The sequence below is a fragment of the Elephas maximus genome, chromosome 15, assembly GCF_024166365.1.
Source record: "Elephas maximus indicus isolate mEleMax1 chromosome 15, mEleMax1 primary haplotype, whole genome shotgun sequence".
Classification (NCBI taxonomy): domain Eukaryota; kingdom Metazoa; phylum Chordata; class Mammalia; order Proboscidea; family Elephantidae; genus Elephas; species Elephas maximus.
The window spans coordinates 21,157,672-21,181,299 of record NC_064833.1 but is presented as its reverse complement, the minus strand read 5'-3'; the positions used below and the strand labels follow the sequence as shown (position 1 = coordinate 21,181,299).

Genomic DNA, 23,628 nt, shown 5'->3' with positions numbered 1-23,628 from the left:
CTGCTGCAGCAGTATATCGACAGGGAACTGCCAGAAATTCAGGCTGGTTTCAGAAGAGGATGTGGAACCAGGGATATCATTGGTGATGTCAGATGGATCCTGGCTGAAAGCAGAGAATACCAGAAGGATGTTTACCTGTGTTTTATTGATTATGCAAAGGCATTTGTCTGTGTGGGTCATAACAAACTATGGATAACACTGCAAAGAATGGGAATTCCAGAAGACTTAATTGTGCTCATGAGGAACCTTTACATAGATCAAGAGGCAGTTGTCCGGACAGAACAAGGGGATACTGATTGGTTTGAAGTCAGGAAAGTTGTGCGTCAGGGTTGTATTCTTTCACCATACCTATTTAATCTGTATGCTGAAAAAATAATATGAGAAGCTGGACTATATGAAGAAGAACGGGGCATGAAGATTGAAGGAAGACTCATTAACAACCTGCATTATGCAGATGACACAACCTTGCTTGCTGAAAGTGAAGAGGACTTGAAGCACTTACTAATGAAGATCAAAGAGCACAGCCTTCAGTATGGATTGCACCTCAACATAAAGAAAACAAAAACCCTCACAACTGGGCAAATGAGCAACATCGTGGTAAAGGGAGAAAAGATTGAAGTTGTCAAGGATTTCATCTTACTTGGATCCACAATCAACAGCCATGGAAGCAGCAGTCAAGAAATCAAAACATGCATTGCATTGGGTAACTCTGCTGCAAAGGACCTCTTCAAAGTGTTGAAGAGCAAAGATGTCACCCTGAGGACTAAGGTGCGCCTGACCCAAGCCACGGTATTTTCAATAGCATCATTTGCATGTGAAAGCTGGACAATGAATAAGGAAGACCGAAGAAGAATTGACGCCTTTGAATTGTGGTGTTGGTGAAGAATATTGAATATACCATGGACTGCCAAAAGAACGAACAAATCTGCCTTAGAAGAAGTACAACCAGAATGCTCCTTAGAAGCAAGGATGGTAAGACTGCATCTTACATACTTTGGACATGTTGTCAGGAGGGATCAGTCCCTGGAGAAGGACATCATGCTTGGCAGGGTACAGGGTCAGCGGAAAAGAGGAAGACCCTCAACGAGGTGGATTGACACAGTTGCTGCAACAATGTGCTCAAGCATAACAACAATTGTAAGGATGGCGCAGGACCGGGCAGTGTTTGGTTCTGTTGTGCATAGGGTCGCTATGAGTCGGAACCGACTTGATGGCACCTGACAACAACAACAACAAGGTACCATTGAGGATTCAAAGATGATAAAGTCATAGCCTTGGCCACGAAAGTCTTTGAGTCTACCAGGGACATTATCTTTGGCATGAATATTCATAACACAAGGCAGAGGAAGTCTGGACTGCGTGGCAGATATAAAGTAAAATATCATGAGAATGAAGGAGAGAGAGATATCTCTCAAGTTGAGGTATTTGGGGAAGGATTCATGACAGAAATGGTAGTACAATTACGCCTTGACTAAAGGTTGGGGAAGGATTTTGACAAGTAGACATAGAGGTGGGAGGAGTGGAGGAAATCCATCCCAGGTTGAGAGCACGGTGTGAACACAGGTGAAAAAGAAGGACAAAGTGTGCTCAAGAAGGGGCAAAGAAATCTGGTTTGTCGGAACCATGGAAAATAATAAAATTTAAGGCCTGTAAGATAGATTATAAGCAGATAGGCACAAGCCTTGAGTGCTTTCTTAAAGATTTCATGCTTTTTTATCTTATTGACATTGGGGTGAAGTTAAATATTTGTATTCAGAGTTAGGCCTTAGAAGAATAATTTTGAAATAAATGTGGAAAATTCATAGAATGAAACAAAAATGGGGGGTAAGGGTGGAGGAGATATCTTCGATAGTTCAAGAGGTAAAGGAAGTTTTTATCAGGGTGGGATAGAAGAATTTGAGTTACGTGGAAAAGGTGGAATCAAATGGTTGGAGTGGCTAGCTGGATATGGGGTACATATAAGAAGATAGTGCTTGGGTGACTGGCTGGAGGTGATGCCATTCGTTCACTAAGGATGTGACATGGGAGGCAAACTTGGAGGGAATATGATGAATGTAGTCAAGTTCCTGAGAGAACAATGCCAGTTTATTGCAAGCACACTCTGACCAAGTCATATTTCTAAACGTAATTGTGTATGTGGGGTGTTCATACACAAACCACCAAAAAGTAGTTCAGTTTCTGATGATGTTTGTGTCCTGTTCAAAAATATGGACATATATTATTATCTATCAAATTTGATTTCAACTCATCATTCTAGTATTTCTCCTAGTTGGATGATGATCTATGATCCACCTTCAAACTTACTTTCTAGATTTAAGTCCCATTTCTTGGCTAAATATAACCTACACCTTAACTAAACTTGTTACTTCTGTTTAAAGGACCACATCACAAAATCACACCTCTATCATTTTACTTATAATTATTCCTTCCACCTGGAAGGTTCTCAGTTCCCATTCAAATTTGCCCATTCTTAAAAAATCACCCCAACCCCACACTATCATGAAACATACCTTTACAGAGTTAATTTCATGTGTTCCTTCCCTGTTTTTATATTCCCATGCCAGTCTTTATACTCCTGTTATTCTGTTTTGCCTTAAATCTTTGTGTAATTACCATACCTCTTACTGAATTATAAGCTCTGAGTATAAAGAAAATGTACACTTCTCCACTTTTTGCCCATGACAGGTGCTAATTCAACTTAATTCAAAACATATCTGCCAACATCCATGTGGTTGTTGTTGCTAGCTGCAGTGGAGTTCATTTAGACTCACAGCGACCCCGTGTTACAGAGTAGAGCACTGCCCCATAGGGTTTTTTTGGCTGTAATCTTTATTGGAGCTGATCTACAGTCTTTGTCGTGCAGAGTGGCTGGGTGGGTTTGAACCCCCAAACTTTTGGTTTAGCAGTCTAGCACTTACCCTGGTGCCACCAGGGCCAACATCCATAAATTATATTAAAAGTAGAAATGTTCTGTAGGAGAATACAAATGTGTTAATTGACAGCTGTCTTAGAAATTATACTTAGCCTAAAGGGAGCAATATAAGATACTGGACTGGATCAACACTTCTTCTTCTTTTAACATGTGTACAAATCATCTGAGGATCTTGTTAAACACAGATTCATGGTCCCGGCCCCAAAGATTTTGATTCAGTGTGTCTGGGGTAGGATCCATGAATTTGCATTTCTAACAAACTCCCAGATGCTGCTAATACTGCTGATGCCGCTGGTCTGTGGACAACATATTCAGTAGCATTGGCTTTGGGGCTAAGTTTGTCATCAGAATGCCTGGGCTTAAATTCCACCATTTACTGGTTTATTGAGCCTCTTTAAGCTTCAACTTCCTCAGCTATAAAATGGAAATACTAATGGTACCTTTTGGAGCCCTGTGTGGCGCAGTGGTTAAGTGCTACAACTGCTAACCAAAAGGTCAGCAGTTTGAATCCACCAGCTGCTCCTTGGAAATGCTTTGGGACAGTTCTACTCTGTCCTATACGGGTCGCTGAGTTGGAATCGACTGGTCAGCAATGGCTTATGTTTAATGGTACCTTTCAGGACTGATAGGAGAGCTCAAACAGCTAATCCATAAAACACGCTCTGGCAGCACCTGTCTCATACTGGGCATCAACAAGACTGGGTTTTAGCAAGAGTATTTATTATTACAAATAAGGAAACAAACTCCTCAAGGGCAGTTGTTAAACTACATCTTCAGGCCAAATCTGGCTTACTGCCTGTTTTGGTAATGTCAGTGAACTAAGAATGGTTTTCACATTTTTAAATGGTTAAAAAATATTAAAAGAGTAATGCCTTGTAACACGTGAAAATGACGTAAGATTCAAATTTCAGTGTCCATAAAGTTTTATTTGCGCACAGCCACACACATTCAATGATGTATTATCTATGGCTGCTGTTGTGCTACAACAGAGGAGTGGAGCAGTCACGACAAAGACTATGTGGCCAGCAGGCCTAAAGATACAGACTAGCTGGCACTTTACCATAAAAGATTGCTAACCCGTAATGTAGCAGCAAGTGACTTTATCAGTGAATTACTGGAACTAGAATCATCAATGTTTCTGTTGTCTACTGCGGCAATAATGTTCAGTGGCTATAGTTTATTATAACGTAACTACCAAAGTACTAAAGGATTCTTAAATACCAATGATAAAAGAGGGATGGGAAAATAAGACAAATTTGAGGGATAAGTGGTAAAATAGGATAATTAGCATCAAAGCTCCCCAAACCAGGAAATGCTATTAGATGTCCCAACCCACTTTTTTAAAAAAAACAATAATATTTATTGTCCTTTTTTCTCATCATAAAAGCAATACATGTTTATGGTATTTGGAAATACAAAAATGTATACAGTATATAAATCGGTCATATTCCCAGTATTAGAGATAACCACGTTTAAACATTTTTTTTTTTTTTTACAAAATTGGGATGTTACTGTACAAAATGATAGTATATTTTTAATGTAACATTTCTCCAATATCCTCATATCATCTCTGAAAACATTGTGTTTAATGGCGAATGATACTCCATTGTTTGGTATGCCATAATTCATTTGATTATTGCCCTCATTATTGGCAATTTATTCAGGTTTTTGTTATTATATGTAAATAATGCTGTAATAAACAAACTTGCTTATAATTTAATGCAAATCTGTGATGTTTTTTCTGCTATGATAAATTACCATAATAAAATAACTTTTTTCTAAATGTGGGCTGCTTTCAAGGGCAGTGGAAGAAAGAGAAGTTTGGAGACAAATGGGAAGAAAGTAATGTTAATTGGGACAGAACTAGTCTCTCTCTCTCTCACACATCAATTTTGGAGATTTCTACCTTAAGATAAGTAACATTATGTGACTTATGTTACCTCTGATCGACCACAATTTTTTTTTTTCCCCCTATATACCCCATTCTTAAGCCTATACCATTACAATCAGGAAAACATAGCATTGTTTTGTTTTAAATTCCCCCTTCCCTTAGAAAAAAAGGCAGTGATCTTATCAAAAATATTTTATTTACAAAAGAATCAATTATACTATACATCCTATGCTGGAAATACATTGAATAATTGCTAAAATAAATACAGGCAATTAATTCAACCTTTTAAAAGAATGAGAGAATTTGACATTTGAATGTTATCAAAGCTTAACTTAGAACATAAATAGTTAAAAAGGCAAACTCAAGTTTTAGTCTCGTTTATTGGCATGGCGTGTTTGTTTCCCACAAGCTCTCTGGTTATTGAGAGTCTGAGTTTCACAACGTAATGTACGTGTTTGTACTCCGAAGGTAGAACGTGCAGCTTTTTCTTAGGCAGGATTATTGTAACACGGATATCTGCACAAAAAGGACACAGAAAGGCTGGAAGCACATTGTTGAATGCTTCCCCACCTGTATCTGCTTCAACACAATGCTTTTCATGCAATTATTCATGTTCTCTAATTGTGTTTTTAACCAGGTCTACACAGCACCAGCTACAAGGCAAGACTGGTTGTTTCAAAAGCCCAGCTGGAGAGTTGGGGCCATGGAGTAATTAAATCAACCAAGTTCAGAGTGCCTGGCTCATCAATTTTTATATGTGCCAATTCTTAATAGAGCTATTAAACCTTGATATCATTTCTACTGTGTAAACATATTTATATAGGCCAAGTACAGGAGAGATGAAGCAATTATCTGTATAATTCAGAAGAAATTCTCCCTGGGAAGTAAAAGAGGGCACTTGGAGTTTGAATTTGCCAATTTTGAATCTACTTGCTTTACATTTATTGTAATTTATCCGATTTTCCCACGTAAACCTCATATCTAACATGTAAAGTGTACTGGCAAACTGAAAAAAGGTAAAACACGTTCGATACACAGGCAGGATCTGGAGAATTCAGGCCATGGAACAAAACTTTCGATGAACTGCATTGTGTGTGTCCAAATTATATAGATAATTTTTTCCATTTCCCATTTTACTTGGCCTGGGACAACACTGACAGAATGGCCAAAGATTATTCATCTTTAATATGCATGTTTTGTCCAGTGCTGCATTCTAGGTGTCTCTTTTTTTTCTCCCAAGAATTAGCATTCCCTTTTATCTTGTGAAAAAATTGCACTTTTCTACCCCTTTGGCCTTGATTTTCAATTCTTTTTGTACACTCAAGAATATACCATATTTTTACGCTAATAACACACGCCTTCTTCGTTTGCCAACTATGCCCTCCCCCCACAAGGTATTTTCATAAACGAGCTATGCTAATTTTTTTATAGCAACATGTAAAAAAAAAATTGGCATAGCAACGCTTACGATAATGCCTTATGGGGGAGGCCATGGTGGGTAAACAAATGTAGAAGGCACCCATTATTTGCTTAAAATATAGTACTTTTACTCCCAAAGTATGACAGTTATATTGGCCTTTTCTAAAAGAAATGGAAAAAAAAAAAGTTAAAATATTCAAAGTTTAAATACTTTTTCACAGAAATAAACTATTCAATTTTGAAAGTTAGAGAGAGAGAGAAACATTTTATTCTTTCTAACATGAACAACATGATTCAACCAACCTTCACATTTTGGGCAGGATTTTTTTTAAGTATAAACTTTTCAAGACCTATTTTATTAAAAAAAAAAAAAAAAGGAAGAACAAGTATATTTTGGCAGAGAAGTGAAATATAGAATATGCAAAATTTGTTTTAAAAAATTGGCATACAAAATTTTAAAACACAGTACAATTATATAAAAATACAGCACAGCCAATGGCCTTTAAAATTTCCTTTGGCATTTCATTTGGTAGAGTTAAACATAAAATCCTTCCTAAAAAAAAATTAGCTATCAAAACAGTCCATAAGTTAGGTTGTATAGGTTGAAAGAACTTTTCCTTGAGTTTCTAAAATCCTTTTCTTCCATGATAACCCACATAAAGCATGGCTAGTGAGGTATATAGGGCAAAACACTGTCAGGCTGATGCACAGTAAGGAAAAAGTGCATAAACAAAGAAGTCATCCCATTTCCATAGGGATAAAAGGCTAAATCTGAGTTTCTTCTTGTTTGATGTATCATTTTACTTTGGCAGAATCAAAATAAACCCATAGAAATGTCTTTGTTCAAGTCCCAGCAGCAGTGATATGTCTCTTTTGGTGGCATTATCTGATGCCACAATATTGTCCAGTTCCTAGGGGAACCAAGGTGTTGTGTGTGTCTGCAAACGTCAAACAATGGAAGATCATACATCAAGCACCATGTCATACTGTTGCCCCTTCTTCCGCCTGCCACACTTATTGATGAGAACCACATACAGCGTCAAAAGCATGACCCAATAGCATGCATAGAGTAATGTTCCAACGATTAGAACGGTCTGTTTGGATTCTGAAAATGGCTTTTTAGATTCTTTATAAATGGTGAAAATCACACCACCCAAGAGGATTGTAAACCAAACTGATACTGGAATGAGTCCTATGAAATTAACAACGATGGTTTTCCTTCCAGATGTGCCCCACCCAGCTTTGTTTATGGTTGCGATCGCAAACATCTTGGCAGGAAGTAAACTCGACATGTATAATACTGAGTAGAGGGACATGAAGACCATGACGATATTTCCTCTAAGGCAGCTGGCAAAGGATGATTTTATGAGACCCACTAACTGGACAGTTAATAAGAAGAGGAGGATATTCCAAAGTTTTCCCCGGTAGAAGAGCTGGATGACTGTGGCAATGAGAAAGAAAGGAAAGAATCCAGTGATCACCGCTTCGTAGGTCATCCACAAGTGGTGTTTGTGAAACCACATGGCATTGTACAGCCACTCGCGGAAGTAGGACTTGCTCCAACGGGTCTGCTGGTTTAACCACCTGAGATACTCTATAGGTGTTTCAGTAAGGCACTTGGATCGAGCTGTGTATTTTGTGGCATAGCCCAGACTCAGCACCCGGTTCGTTAGATGCCGGTCATCACCAAAACTACATTGGCTGCCCATAAATTCCTGATTGTACCAGTCTTCTACAAATTCATGGAGCAAGGAGTTTCTGTACATTCCCAGAGGTCCACTAATGCACTGGACGCACCCAAAATACGACTGACAAGCTCTTTCTATGTTAAAAGCCATCCAGTATCTCACGCTGCTGAGGAAGGAGATCCAGGAATCATACTTGTTTAAAATCTGAAAAATAATAAATAAATAAATGAATAAAGAAACAAATAAATGTTAAGCTTTACCCCAAAATAACCAACAAAACCTGTAGCATCCTGAGGTTTGTTATTTTATCCTTCTATTTTGGCTTCCTTGCTCTTTTTGACATGGTTTAATGCCGTTTTCTCTGATTCTGTATTGCTGCTGTTATGTGCCATTGAATCAGTTCCAATTCATAGAGACCCTATTGGACAGAGTAGAACTGCCTCATAGGGTTTCCAAGGAGCAGCTGGGGGATTTGAACTTTTGGTTAGCAGTGAGCTCTTGACCATTGAGCCACCTAGATTAATTTGCTAACTTGTTGTTGTGTGTGTGTATTTGACAGGGACCCTTTGATGGTATTTTTTATTTCTTCTTCAAACCCTCTGTTCTCTTTTTGCTGTTATAGTTTTTATTCTTGTTATTTTAGCATATTATAATAACGAGTTTTTAGACTTTAGTTCTCAGTCCTCAAATTCTTTTCCCAGATACTCTTTCCTAGAAGGTAATTTAAGTCCTACTGTCTCCTATTCTGCTTACATTCCAGCTCAACCACTTCTTGCCTGTTTTCCTTCTCCTTCCTCCACGCTTTTCTGCACCACCAGTGATAACAGGGTTTGCTATGGCCTTCCAAAACTTCAGTCCTGAAATGATGTTTTCTACATGAAATTTATTAGCTTTCTCTTGGCAATATTCCTTGAATTCTCCCTTCTGTCTCACTTTGTTTGGTTTTCATGTAGACCTCGCACATTTTCATTCTTTATATTGCCAGGCTATTTCTCTGTCCTCTGTAGTGCGTTTTCTTTGACTTTACTATCATCATAGACAAACAGCAACAAAATACATTTTTAATTCAATGTTCCCATGTGCTTTTTACTTTTTGCTAAAATCTGATTTCACATTTTCAAGGGACTCCCTTTAATCTTCACATCTTTTCATTTATTTATTTTTCTATCCCCCAAATTACAAATTACCTTCGTTGATATTTGTTTCATTGTTTCTCCATTGGTAGAAAATTATGAGTCATCTTATGGACCCCAATATGTAGGTGTTTCTTTGCCTTTCTCGCTAGTCTGAACTTTAGTTGCTAAATTCTTCATTTGTTTTCTAATTTGGGTTTTTTGATCCATCACATATCTGCCACTTTTTAAATACATAGGTAAAGGATACGGAATCCATTCCATGCCATAACTTCCATTTTATTACCCTCCAAGTAAATGAATTTTTAACATCAAATTTTAGCAAAACATTAAGTTATCACTCAGAGAGGTATGGCAAAAATAATTACACCTTTATTTATGTTGATTATAACTTATCTGTCCCTACAGACATGCATTTTATTCCTGAATTAAGTAAGGAAAGCATTTCAATCTGGACAGATGAAGAGGCAGTGCAGTGGGTATGAGGCACATTCTAATGTGTCTCCAATACAAAACACAATACCTGGTACAGAGTTGGTGCATAATATATATGTGTTCAATTAATGAATAAGAATTAGTGCTACTAAAAGTGTCTGTTGCAAAAAGTAAAGACATATGCACCTGGACATCTCCTCCAACTCCTCCAACCATAGGGTCTTCTTCTAAAACTTTAACCATCTCCACAGATGAGGCAGGGTCCAACATGGTATCTGAATCACAAACCTACAAAGAACACAGTAGAAAATGAGTTAAAGAAAAGGCAAACTATGAGTGTATGCCATACCACCAAAATTGGGCATAGATATTATACCCTCAGTCTTACTGTCATGAAGCCTCAGTAAGCAAGTATCACAGGGATGACAGAGGGTTTAATTATATCATGGCTAACACAAAGAGCCTGTCTTTAGCACACTCAGTGTTTACATTAATAACATTGTTGGTTGGGACAGCTGAAGCGATGTGCCAAGTATGTCATGTAAGGTGACCAGCTTGTCCTAGTTTTCCAGGGACATCCCCAATTTTAGCATCGAAAGTCCCACATCCTGAGAAACACCCCAGTTGTGGGCAAACTGGGACCCCAGATATCTTTTTTTTTTTTCCCTTCCACTGTCTTAAATAAGGCTTTTAGACAACTTGCCCTTAAGTTCTGAATGATGATGAGGAAATTCTATAACAATATTGACAGTAGTGTGTTTCACAATTCTTTTTTTCCATTTTAATATGATGAATAAAAGAAGGGAGACCAATGATTCCACTGATTGTTGTGTAGTTAAGCAGCAAGACATTCAGGTGTCCTTGGCTTAGCAGATGATAATGCACCATGAAGAGAACTAGAATGACCTTCAGAACACCCCATTTCTCTAGAGCAGAAAAGTATTTATCTAGGTCGTTGGATTTAAAAGCAGATGTAATTACCCTTAAGCCATTCTAGACACGCCAATTGCTGTTCTTAAAAACAACTTTTATATGAGTCAAAAAAAAGCATTTCTGAAACCGAACCAAATAAAACCTCAATTATTACTGGAATTCATCAGAACCAGGGATAGCCATTCTCTAGACAAGTCATTGCTGATAAACCCCTGACAGGGGCTCAGGAATCTAGGGCTGTGAGATTAAGAAGGTAGACAGTACTTCTCTTTCCAACCTAACTTCTGAACTAGTTGAAAAACAAAACTAAAGAATAAGTCAAATGTGAAACCAAAATATCGTCATTGTATCGATAAAGCTGATATGGAGAATATGGCTTACGTCTGTGAAGTGAGCCTCATAATTCTGTTCTCCAGTCTTACATAGTCCCAAAGAGAAGGCAGAACCAGCCTCATCCAGTAGATCTGGAGCCTACCCCTTGAAAATGTATGGCAGAGGCCTGCTCCTTGGGGACGGAGAGGCTAGGCTATACCTATTGGACCCTTCTTCCAAACTCACCAATCAGATTAAGTTACTCCTCTTCTTTTGGCAAAGAAATGAGACAGCTAGGGCCCAGGGAGTCTCCACCTGTGTGTGGTGTTTCCTCCACATGATCACAGGGACAACTCCAGGGTAGACAAGAAGTGCCCCATCTCCAAAGCTTCCTAATCAGACATCACATTCTTTTCTACTAAATGCAGCAAGGCCTGAGAATCCTCCAGGCAACAGTTATAAACTGACCAGAGTTGGCAGGTGATAAACCAGTTTGACACCCCCATCCAGACAATGAATGACATGATTGGCGGAGACTTGGGAGTTATTTGCAGTTCTGCCATTTAGTCTGGCTATGCTGCTTGAATTTGATACAGATTTAACCTACTTATTTACATCAGAAGTAACTGAACAGTTCTCCAAACTACTCTTTATAAAACTCTTTATAATAAGGTTTGATGCACCAGTTATAAATTAAAATAAAACAAAAGCAATGTGTAGAATCATAACTCTAAGAGTTGAAGGGGGATTTATATGTTTGTGGAAACATATACACCTGACGGTGTAGCGGTTAAGAGTCTGGCTGCTAACCAGAAGGCTGGCAGTTAGAAACTACCAGGCACTCCTTGGAAACTCTATGGGGCAGTTCTACTCTGTCCTTTAGGGTTACTATAGGACTACAAGTTGGAATCAACTGGAGGGTAATGTTTTTTTTTTTTTTTAAATATGTATGTAGCATGAATCCCTCCCATTGTTAGCTGGAAACCCCAACCTTTCTAAAAAGTGCACCTACCTTTTTCTTTTTTTTTTTAATTAATAGTTTTTTCTTCTGAAAAGGTTATATGTTAATGAAAAAGTTAATGAAAATAATTTAAATGCATTATTGTAACTTATGACTTAAGAAGTATATCAGGCATTTGTTTGTAAAAAGTGAACCTATCGCCCCTCCAGATTTAATTAATGATCGTAAATTTGGGGTTAATTTCTGAACGTTTTCTTTTGTTTTTCTTATTTAGAAGCATGCGCACGTGCGCGTGCACACACCCACACATTTAATTGGTTTTCCGCATTCCATTTTGGTTCAAGATGGTCTCATTTATTTTAGAAAAAATAATAAGAGGCAGAAAGCTAGGCATTAGTTTTTCCTAGTAGAAAATGTTGCTGTTGTTAGGTGTCAAGTTGATTTTGACTCATAGTGACCCTAAGTGACAGAGGAGAGCCACTGAATGGGTTCAAACTACAAGCCTTTTAGTTAACAGCCTAACACTTAGACCAGGGCTTCTTATTTTTTTTTTTCTTATAGGACTCTGCTAATTCTCGGATATGTACCCAAGCGTCCCAAGCCAGAGGAGTCTAGCAAATTCCTCCAAAAGTGATGCTTTGCCTCTCCCACGACTGGTCTATCACTGGTTTGTATGGCTACAAGCTGGGCAGGAGCCCTGTAACGAGGGTACAGAAAGGTGAAGGCACAGATCCAAACCACCTTTAGAATTCAGCATCCTGAGAGTGCATGGCCACACCCACCACCTCTATTGATTTAACTTGGGAAAGGTAAAACCAAAAAACTAAAATAAGACTAACGACAACAGGAAGGGAGCAGTCCAGAATTAACGTTTAAATAACTCCGCCTGCTTGCAAGCACAGCAAGCCAGGGGAGCTGCCTCTTTGAAATGACTAAACTCCAACCACATATCTGAGGTTCTGTACACTTAAACTTGTGCCTGATCCTCACAATTTCCAGCAGCGAAGTGCCAGAAGTTCTCTCAAGAGAAATTGTTCCCGAGGAGGACTTCGCCTGGTGAGAAGGGAGAGCTCTCAGAAATCTCTTGGAAACGGGTTATCGCGGGATTTGAGAGCTTTAAAGACATCCCACTTCTGGAAGCTGTTTGGTGATAGAGCGCCAACTCTAAAGCCACTGTCTATGACAGACTGTAAAAACATATGTCTTCATCGACAGACCAGCATTTACTTAGTAGAGTGTAAAGAGTGTAACTCTAGCCCTTCTTAAAATCAGCGGAGACAGAATTTCTAGTGTCTCCTCACCAATTAATACCAAGTATATAATTTCATGAATGTTGGCTATTTAGCTCTGGGCTGGAATCTTTCAGAGACATAACACCAGTTCTGCAGAGCTTAGCTTCACGTAGGGAAAAACTACAGGACATGATTCGCACACGGGAAACAATTAGAGAACAAATCAAAAAATGATATTCTGGCCACACTGAGTGTATCCTTTGTACTTTGTTTAAACCACATGATCACTCACCACGAGATTTCTCACTAAGAGATACGGAAGTCGCCAATTTTTAAGTAAAATAAATGGAAAATGTCAAGAGAAAAAGACTTCATAGCAAGGAACCAGCTCTCTCCTTAAACACAGGTTCATCAACTAAAGCGCAGAAGACTATCACCCTTCCTTCTTCACTTTTCCAGCCAGCAGTTAGCACAACACACCCTCATCCTCCCTATAGTCTAAAACAGTTGCTAGCAAGCTACAGCCTGCAGGCGAGTCTGGCCTGCCACCTGTTTGTACATAGCACATGAGCTAAGAATGTTTTTTACATTTCTGAATGGCTGAAAATAATCAGAAAAGGAATATTTTGTTACATACGAAAATCATATGAAATTCAAATTTTAGAGTCTGTAAATAAAGTTTTGTTGGAACCCATCGGGGCTGCTTCATTTACATACTGTCTATGGCTGCTTTCACACTAAGACAGCAGAGTTGAGTAGTTGTGATACAGCCCACAAATCCAAATGTTTACTGTCTGTCCCTTTACAAAGTGTGCTGGCCCCTGGTCTAAAATAATTGGTCAGAGGAAGAGGGTTCTACTTTCATAAAAAGAAAATGGAAATTAAATATGTTTTCAGCACCGATTTTAACGCTTTTTTTTTTTAAGTTGCCTCCATCTTTGTGTGTCCTAAGTAGCAGTAACTGCATAATAAGCATAAAATATTAATGAACTGGATTTTCTTTAGCCTAGATTTGACCTATTCTAAGAACACGTGTCCTCAGAATCAAGAAGCCTAGATTCAATTCTTGATTTCTGTAACTGATTATCTCTATGGTCTTTAACAAATCATTTACCTACCTTCCTTATATGAGACTAAAAAAAAAACACTGCTTTTGATTTGATTCTGACTGATAGCAACCCTGCAGGACAGAGCAGAACTGCCCCTTTGAGTTTCCAAGGAGCGCCTGGTGGATTTAAACTGCCAACCTTTTGGTTAGCAGCTGTAGCTCTTAGCCACTATGCCACCAGGGTTTCCTCATATCAGACACGGCATATAAAAGTACTTTGTGAATCATAAGGGACTGTAGAGATGTATATGAATCGGAATCGGCTCTATGGCAGTGGGTTTGGCTTTTTGGTTTGGATAGAGATGTAAGCCACTAGTATTAGGTAATAAGCCTTGAATCTGTTATACTCCCTAAGTAATCCCACACCAAAAAGTTCATGACAATCATTAAAGAGCCTCATTCAAAGGAATATGGCAACTGATTACATATCAAGCGAGCCATGGGGCTCCTTTGTCTATATCATTCCTGTACATACCAACTTATCTCACTGGTTTTATAAAGTTAATCTACACCTCACAACAATTTAAATAAAAATCCCTCCAGAAATATTGTTATTTCTTCTAGCATGTGCCTTTCAAATTTTAAGACAAAAGCCAAAAGTCTCTGTTTCACTTTTTTAAACATCTTTCCTTTCAGACTGACTGGTGGTCCCTCCTCCACACACATATGCACTCTCACCGTGTCAATAGGGATTAAGAGCCAACCCAGAAAGAGGAAATCTTAATTACTCCAGCTGCCTTCAATGAGGAAACAGGCTGAAAATAAATCAAGACCCCTTTTGTTGCAACTGCCTTCACTCTTTCCCTGCTTATAAGGCTCAAACCTGTCTTAGCCTTGACCCTTCATCTTAAGCTTGACCCACTGAAACTGTTTATTTCTAAAGTGAGTGGAATTTACTCTTGGTCATGACCTGCTACCCAGTTTCCCTGCCACAACTTAACCACATAGTAAATGGAAAGTCCCTCCTCCTTCCATGTCTTTAATGAAAAGGGGTTAGGGTTCAGAACTAAAATGTTCACAAATGCTAGTTATGTACTAGCCAACACAAGATCATGCCAATCTTCCTGAACCCCTAACAGTACAGCGTCAGGGTAAATGCAGCTGAAAGGAAAAGAGTCTAATTCTGGTCTACCATTTACCCATTATGTAAATCTGGACTAGCTTCTTAGCCTTGGACTCCTTACCTCACCACCCTAAGCCTCCGTCCATCATGTAAAAAATAATGGTTTATCATCTTTACCTCCTAAGTTTTTAATAGCTATGCTTAATAGTAGCTAGCTCTTAATAATTGTTCAATAAATGGAAGTCATATATACTAAGAAGTCAAAAACCAAATCCAGAGGCACAAACACAGGACACTAGTCCAAGGACAGAGAGGGCTCTTCCTATTATTACTACAAATACACTATGACTTACCATTAGAGCAGGAAACCAAAGCCTAGCCCAATACCGTGTACAAAGGACCCAACACACTGAAATTAAACAAGTTGAACTCTATAGTAAGCAATGTAAATGTCCTTAGGTTGGGTTATTTGCTAGAGAAAATAATAAAGTAATTAGAGCTCTGTGGATGATTATTTTTCATGTATGGCGTGGAATGTATCGTTGGTGTAAAATGCGTAAAAGTTCATCATATAGCAAAGGGTAGACCCTGGACCTATAGAAACTTACACAAGTTCCTTGCATCCAAATTTGACTTGTCCTCTCTCTGTCCTTTGACACTGGAGCTGTTCAATGTGATACTGATTAAAACAAGGATATAATCTTTGGTTTAGGAGGGACATGAATGAATATGTCAATTCTGCAGTTTTTTTTTTCTTCTTGTCCCTGTGAACTGTGCTATCTGGAGAAAAATGGTATATGTCCCAGATAATTTGTGTGGCACTATACACATGTGGCAGATGGGGAAACCAATGAATTAGGATATAAAATAACCTCCACAACAATAGGACACTGCATACAACTTGAAATTTCTCATATAGCCAGTCAAAAGTTCATAGTGTATGGTCATTAATCATATTACAACAAACCTATAGGACCTTATCAATATTAGCATGATACTCTCATAAAACAATTTTCTTGATTTTCTATTTATTTGTACTCTGAATCAATGGGATTTATACATAGGCTTACAGCTAAGCTTACCAGCCTTAGATTAAGTCATATATCTAACTGAAGGTACAAATACAAAATCATAAAATCTAACATGTTTAGAGCTTCGAAGACTTTGAAGTTAAGACCATTACAGAATGGAGAGGAAAAACAATGCCCTCAAAGGAAAAGAAAGATAATCTTTCCTCTTCAGAGAGGGCGGGCATTGGAAGGATGATCCTCTCTTATGGTAATTTGGTTTATGGTACAAAAAAAACCTCAAACCAAACCACTGCCCTGGAGTCAATCCTGACTCATAGCAACCCTGTGTGAGTTGCTATGAGTGACGGTTTATGATACAGGCTTTCAAATTAAGCCAATGGGAAGCCCCTCAGGCTTCTACAATATAGATACCTAAGCAATTTGGAGCTTCTTTGTTGCTCTTTTTAAAGGAATTGGGAAGACATAAGCCCTTATTTGGTAGAATATATTATCCAAATTGTTAGAAAATAATTCCTGCCTTCAGCCAACCTAGTATCTCTTCCAAGCACTAAGCTGAAAAAAAAAGTTGTTTGGATATCCTTTTTTCCTCTTTGGGAAGGCTTAACCAGGAATGAAAGTTACAGAAGGTGCCAAGCAAAGGTGACAAGGCAACTGGAAAAGTGGGAAACCAAATGTTGTCACCTTTAAGGCCTAAGCCATGAAACACTCTTATTCCAAATGGTTGGAATTCTCCTTCTAAACAAAAAAAATCTTGAAAGCCCATAAGGGTGGCTCTTTAAAAAAAGGGGGGGGGGGGCGTAGGGGTTTATGATAATCAACAACCCAACCTTGAGGGAGGGGGCAGATTACAAATCAAAGTGAGAAATGCAGTAGTAACTGATAAATGAAAAGAAAATTCTGATAGCCCTTTTTGCTTTGTTTTGATCCCACTCTAGCAGAGACTTGGAATGTTCTTGGAAGGATATTGGTTGTCAGAGAAATTAAAACAGTACTGAGTATAGTGCTAAACTGGGAGGGACCTTTTAGAAATCTCTGTTCTACCAGTTCAATTGATTGATGGCGATAGTAAGTAAGCAACAGAGCTGGATTTAGAATTCAGGTTTCTCCATTTTCCATTAAGCATCCCCTTAATCTTATCCTCCAAAATGAGGGATACAGAGAAACACGTAATATTTTTAACATCAGCCTTGAGTAAATTTCCATTGTTTAGGCTTCCTACACAGAACAAGGACCAGTCAAATGTTATATACAATTACGTTCTTCTCACTAGAAGAATTCCATATACCTGGGATGCTGCCAGATTAAATTAATAATAAAGTTGCCCCCCTATAGTTTTCTCTTTTGGGAAATGTTCATACTTATTACATATTTTCTATCTGTGAAATCCCTAATGCACACATTGTTTTTTTTTTTTGTGACATATACTGGTGGCCACTGAAGGTGTTATAGTCATATTCAGAGATAGAAGAGATGAATAAAAATATTATATAAACTAGATCTCGAAAGGTATTTAAAAAGTCTTCTGATATTGTCAAGCAAGAAAAAATAACATGATACAAAACAGTAAACATAATAAAATCCCAAAATTGTTTTAAAAGTAGGGAAAAATAAAAGAGCATACACTGGAAAATGTTAAACTTGATAATCTATGGGTCATGTATTTGTTTAAGATGCTTTCAATTTTGCTCACTGTGCTGTTCTACATTTTCTAAATGGGCTACTATAACCCAGCCACTTCTTGTTGAGTTGATTCCAGCTCGTGGCATCCACATGTGTGTCAGAGTAGAACTGGGCTTCATAGGGTTTTCAATGGATGATTTTTGGAAGTAGATTGTGAGGCCTTTCTTTTCAAGTGCCTGTGAGTGGACTCAAACCTCTAACCTTTCAGTTAGCAGCCGAATGTGTTAACTCTTTGTACCATGCAGGGACTACAGAGGCTCTGTAAACATGTATTACTTTGGTAAGTAGAAAAGTGAATATAAATATTATTTTGAAGAGGTAAACAAGACTTTTCTCCTACCTTATGCAAACAGATCAGAATCTGTCCTTTTTCAGGGGATGGGGGGAGAAGTCTCTCTAGAAAATACTTTTATTCAGAATTAGGAAAACCTTCTTCATTCTCCTCTTTATTTCTCATTCACTTTATGATCTTTTCTCACTTTGTTATTTTTTTTTCTAATGTGTGTCTGAAAGTGGTCACCAGCATCATCAGATAAATTTGCTATCACACTGGTTTTCTCCTAGGATAGAGTTCCCCTCAGTATTCCACGCCAACATTTAATTATTTGAATAGCAAAAGGCTGAGACAGTAGCCATGGAGAAGCCTAGAGATTAAAGCTGAGAAAGACTAAGGGCGAGGTAGCAACTGACCAAGACTTATTCCAGAGAAGACAGAGAGAGCAGACCTAGAGGACCCAGGAGCGTAGGTAGAAAGGTCACCCTTGAGCCAGGAAATCAGGCTGGGTAACCTTGAAACTGTAAGCAGGAGAGAGTAAAGAAGATCATGACAGCATTCAGAACGAGTAATTCTGATTTTCTCTTCAGAAGACAGCAAGGTCATCTGTTAGTAGTTAAGGAGGGAGGCGCTTGGGTAGGGCCCTGGGAGAGTGGTGAAGGTATGAAATAATAGATCATGAGAGCAATAAGCAAGACATCTATTCAAAATCAACTGAAGAGTCATGACCAGCGCCAAGGACCCAGCTGCAATTTGAAATCAATCTTTTTGGCCATCTCTGCACAGTTAAGCAGTATTCCCCAGCCAGGTTATCATGTGCGTGAGAAGACAGTCCATTCCCCTGCCCCAGTCCCCATGTCTCTAGTGTATTGCACTTGAACTTTGCTTCCTTCCTCCTCTAACCAATTTTCACTCCAAGTCTGATCACTTGTAATGCTTAGTAGCCAACACTCTTGACTTCCTCTCCCTGTTGTCTTTATGTGGCTTCTACTCTGCAACTTTTGAACCCTGGGTCTGTCAGAATAGAAGATGAGAGAGTGTTAGGTTGAACCTTTTGATACTGCCATTTTCGTAGGTCCACAATGACTAAATATCTGAGGATTTGATGAGGGATGGCAAGATGGAATTAACTGGTTTGAGAATGAGAAAGGTTTGATATTCTCCTTTGAGTGCTTGGAACTGACTACAAGTCCCAGGAGGTGCCAGAGCCTTGCTAACAGCCAGGGTTCAGGTCAGTGTATTCAGAAGCTTCCCCCTGAACAAAGGCAAGTTCTCAATCCTGCTTAACTGTGTAAGGAGACTAGGGCTCTCATAGGAAGCTTACTCTGGCATTTCCTATTTTGTATTATTTTTTCCTGGACAAGCACAGTGTAAAGTTGTCAAGGATACAAACAAAATTCAAAACAAGACTGATGGGAGAAGGGGGTTTGGGAGCAGCAGGTTAAAAACAAAAAATCCACACAATGAGGCCTTGATTAGAGATGACAAACATAGCAGTTGTTTTAACTAGTATTAAAGGCAAATTATCAAAACAGATGTATTCTCATCGTAGGCCCAGAACATTACTCTTCGAATTCTTTTGTGTTCCCCAATCACCCCTTCCTTTAAAATGTCATGTCATAGCTCATCTGAGCCTGAAGTTGCACTATGTAAAGACTGGCTATCTTGAGATATCTGAAACTACGTTAACTGTGAAAGACTGACAGTTGAGAAATTAGGAGAAACTTGGGAGAGAAATTCTACCAATTCCCTAGAAATGAGATTAATATCCAGTTTTGCATCAACTGAAGAAAAGCTTCAAAACTCTTCAAATATTAACTAGAATTAACCCTATGGTGGCAATCAACTGGTACTCTAGTTTTCCAGTAAAGACTAGATAATTAAAAAAAAAAAAGAAAGAAAAAACAGTAACCAGTTGCTGTCAATTCACATTTATGGAGACCCCATGTCAGTCAGAGTAGAACTGTGCTCTACAGTGTTTTCAGTGGCTGACTTTTTGGAAGTAGATTACCGTATTTTTACACAAATAATGCTCACCTTCTATGTCAACCTCACTCTCCCTCTTTGAGGTATTTTCCTAAGCAGCACATCGCTAATTTTTTTTTACAATAACATGTAAAAAAAAATAATAATAATTGGCTTAGTGGGGGCATTTACAAAAATATCTAGTTGGGAGGGCATAGAATGTGGGCATTGTTTGCATAAAAATACAGTACTGGGTCTTTCTTCTGAGGTACCTTTGAGCAGACTTCAATCTCCAACCTTTCAATTAGCAGCCAACTGTGTTAACCTTTTGCACCACCCACAGACTCCACAGGTTCATAATATAATAAATAACAATAATATTAAAAGTAAAAACCTTAATCATATTAATAATATTATCACTAACAAATTTGCTAAGCACTTGAAATGCATTAGTTGATGTGATCATCCCAAAATCCCTGTGAAATTGGCTTACTCTATCCAGAAAACTGAGGTTCAGGGAGGTGGTCTTGTTCGAGGTCAAACAACTAGTAATACCTATGATTAGAATCCAAAGCCAGTGCCCATTCCCACCCCATTACACTGAAGGAACCACTGGGTGTGATTTGAGGGCAGTTTTCTGTTACTGTTGCTAATTGCCTTCGAGTTAATTCCAACTCATGCTGACCCCATATCTGCAGAGTAGAACTGCTCCATAGAGTTTATACGGCTGTGACCTTTCCGGAGCTGATCTCTAGGACTGACTTTTGAGGCACCTCGGGGTAGGTTCAAACTACCAACTTTTTGGGTAATAGTTGAGAGGTTAATCGTTTATGCCAGCCACGGACTCTTTTGGGGCAGTAAAAGTCCTTAAAAAGATATGATGAGGCTGCTGAAAACTAGGATTTCACTTTTAAGAGGAGAGGAAAAGTGTCCCAGTGGATTTTTTTTAAAAACCAAGACATTTCTCCCTTCTTGATATCATCATGCCCAAAATCTAACTAAAGAGTCTGCAGAAACATAGAACTAGGAAGCTCACAGAGACCCTCCTAATGTCCTAAGGAAGAAAGCCTCCATGACAGCTAGGAGAATGGAGACGTGAGAGTGAGCAGTTAGTGAATTAATGAGGAACATGGCCTGCAGAAATTTTATGCAAGCAAAAGCCATCACAAATGCTTCCAAAGGTCAAGTTGCAGTGAGTGAGGTAATCCTGTTTGGGGAGTGAAGTAAACATTACTCTAACTTCGAGAATCCTTTTTTTTTTTTTTTCCTGTTTTCCCTTCACCCTTTCTTTCTCTCAATTTTGATTTTTTTTTACCCTTTTGAATCAAAATTGTTCTCGCCTTCCCTATGTCACCCATGTCTCTGTAAAAAAAAAAAAAAAAATTTTCTAAGCCTTCCCCTTGATCTCTAGATTGTCTCAAGACCCTTACGTGCTAGCAGACACTATTTTCTTACGAGGCTGAGGGTTTTAGGAGTGTGGAAAATGACGTTGGATTGGATTTGGCAGAAGCCAGGGGGCAGAGAAGGTAAGGGAGGGGGAGAAAAGGGAAGGAAGGGTCTCATGTTCGAAATAATCTTGATTTCCAACCAATAACGCTGCACAAGTTAAGCATTTTCATAGATAGTCTTAACAGTTTTTTTTTTTTTCCTCTCTTTCAAAATGTGCTTTCAACAGTCAAGCTGTTTTCAAATGAACTGAAAGGAGTACTGTGTTCAGAAGGGACAAGGATGGGCTGCAGCATACGACTAGAAAGATACAAAAGCTGCTTTATTTAAATGTATGTTTGCACTGGCAGGAATTTGGAGACCTACCTGCACATAATCCACACTTCGTCCCAGGGCTCTGAAGGCCGTGTACATGACTTCTCTTTTTCCACCCCACTTTTGCATGATGCAAATACTTTTGTTGGACAAGACCAACTGGGTTACATGTAGTGAGCTTTCTTTATGTGACTCCTCCGTCTCACCGGGGCCCTTTTCATGGAAATTATTCTTCCAGATATAAGTGGCTGATTTGTCCCTGCCCATGACTTCACTGAAGATGTCCATCATATAAAGGTCATCTTCTGAGTTCCCGTCTATGACCATGACGACTTTAATTCCAGGGTAGGTGAGCCTTTTCACAGATTGCAAACATTTCCTTAAGTAGTCGGGATCTTCTTGATAGGCAGCGATGCAAAGAGCAACGGTTTTGTTCAACTTGATTGGGGTTTCTAGGGATTTTTTCATTTTCCGGTGCTCCAAAAAGGCAAACAGGCTTTGGATGATGAGGTGTGATGCTAAAAAGGCACCATACAGTCCAAAAGAGAAATAGTAATTATCCGTTTGGATAAATTGATAGCCAACAATATAAGCAGCTGTGATTCCAAGGAGGAGAGAGACTCCAAAAAGTGTGGTTCCAATTATTCTCAGGATGCATAGAAACCTCTCACAATGCATCTGTAACATAATAAAGTGATAGGCTTGGTTAATCAGTCTTGTCCCCCACTTGTTATATGCACAGTATCATGGACAGAATATTGGACTAGAAGCATCCAGGAGATCTAACCTTGCATTTCTCATTTAGCTAACTATTTGCCTTTCTGTACCTCAGTTTGCTTCTCTGCAAAATAGGGATAAGGATGTCTCTCCAGCACATCACAGAGGGCTGTTTCAAAAATTCGACGACATGATAGTGCAATGTATTATTGGAAATTACGACGTTAAACAAATACACAGCTGTATCATTCTCAATGTCTTAGATCACTTGTCTAAGCCTGCACTTTGCAGATGTGGTCATAGTCAGGCCTAGAACATAAATTTCCTAACTCCCAGGGTAATCTTTCTTCTTGCATCACTGCCTACCCCTCTTCGCTTTCAATACTGACCAGTGAATAATCCACAGAAGGTTTTGCTAAATTTCTTATTTGTAATTTCATCTCACCTCCAACCCACATCTTCTGAATCTCACCCTTTCTATGTAGTCAGCTGAGACTGGAGATCAGGATGCTGGATTCTAGTGCCTGCTCTCCCACTAACTAGTTGCATGACCTTGGGTGAGTCACTTTACCTCTGTGTGGGGGAGGGTGTTCAGTTTTTTTAATCTGATAAGGGAGAGAGTTTAGACTCAATTGTTTCCAGAGTCCCTGTTGGCATTAAAAATACTCTATCTCTACATATCCTGCACAGATAGCTATTGAAGCTCCTGTAATTCTGAGTTACACTCCTTTGTCCAGAGGTCTGTCTTCCCCATCCACCACCACCAACCACCAGAGAGTAAAATCCTGAGGATCAGGAACCTGGTCAAATCCATCTCTGTGTCTCTCTGGCCTAGCATACGTCCTGAAACATAGTACGTGCACAATAAGTGTTTGTGGAAATAATAAATTAAGGAAATAACATCAGGCTTAATTTTAACAGTAGAGTTCCCCATCTTCTTGAAAGCTGCAGCATATTAAACCTAAACAAATGTCAGCACTTAATAAGAGCTAGTTTTAGACTCCTCCCTAAAGCTTGTGTATCTCCCAAATAAGGTTTTGAATAAATTGAGGACAGAAGGACAATTTTTCTGTATTCCCTAAAACATCTCTAA

At 38.7% G+C, this 23,628-nt stretch overlaps 1 protein-coding gene across 2 annotated transcripts in view; it reads right to left on the bottom strand.

Moving 5' to 3' along the window:
• Positions 1–6,647: 6,647 nt before the first annotated feature.
• Positions 6,648–23,628, bottom strand: part of HAS2 (hyaluronan synthase 2) — a 57,097-nt gene continuing 40,116 nt past the window's right edge. For both annotated transcript variants that reach the window (XM_049853836.1, XM_049853835.1), the window contains exons 2-4: positions 21,870–22,496; positions 9,685–9,786; positions 6,648–8,134 (exon numbers count right to left, since the gene is read on the bottom strand). In XM_049853836.1, coding sequence (XP_049709793.1) covers positions 7,205–8,134; positions 9,685–9,786; positions 21,870–22,496 — 1,659 coding nt within the window. In that variant the 3' untranslated portion in view covers positions 6,648–7,204. The remainder of the gene's footprint in view (positions 8,135–9,684; positions 9,787–21,869; positions 22,497–23,628) is intronic.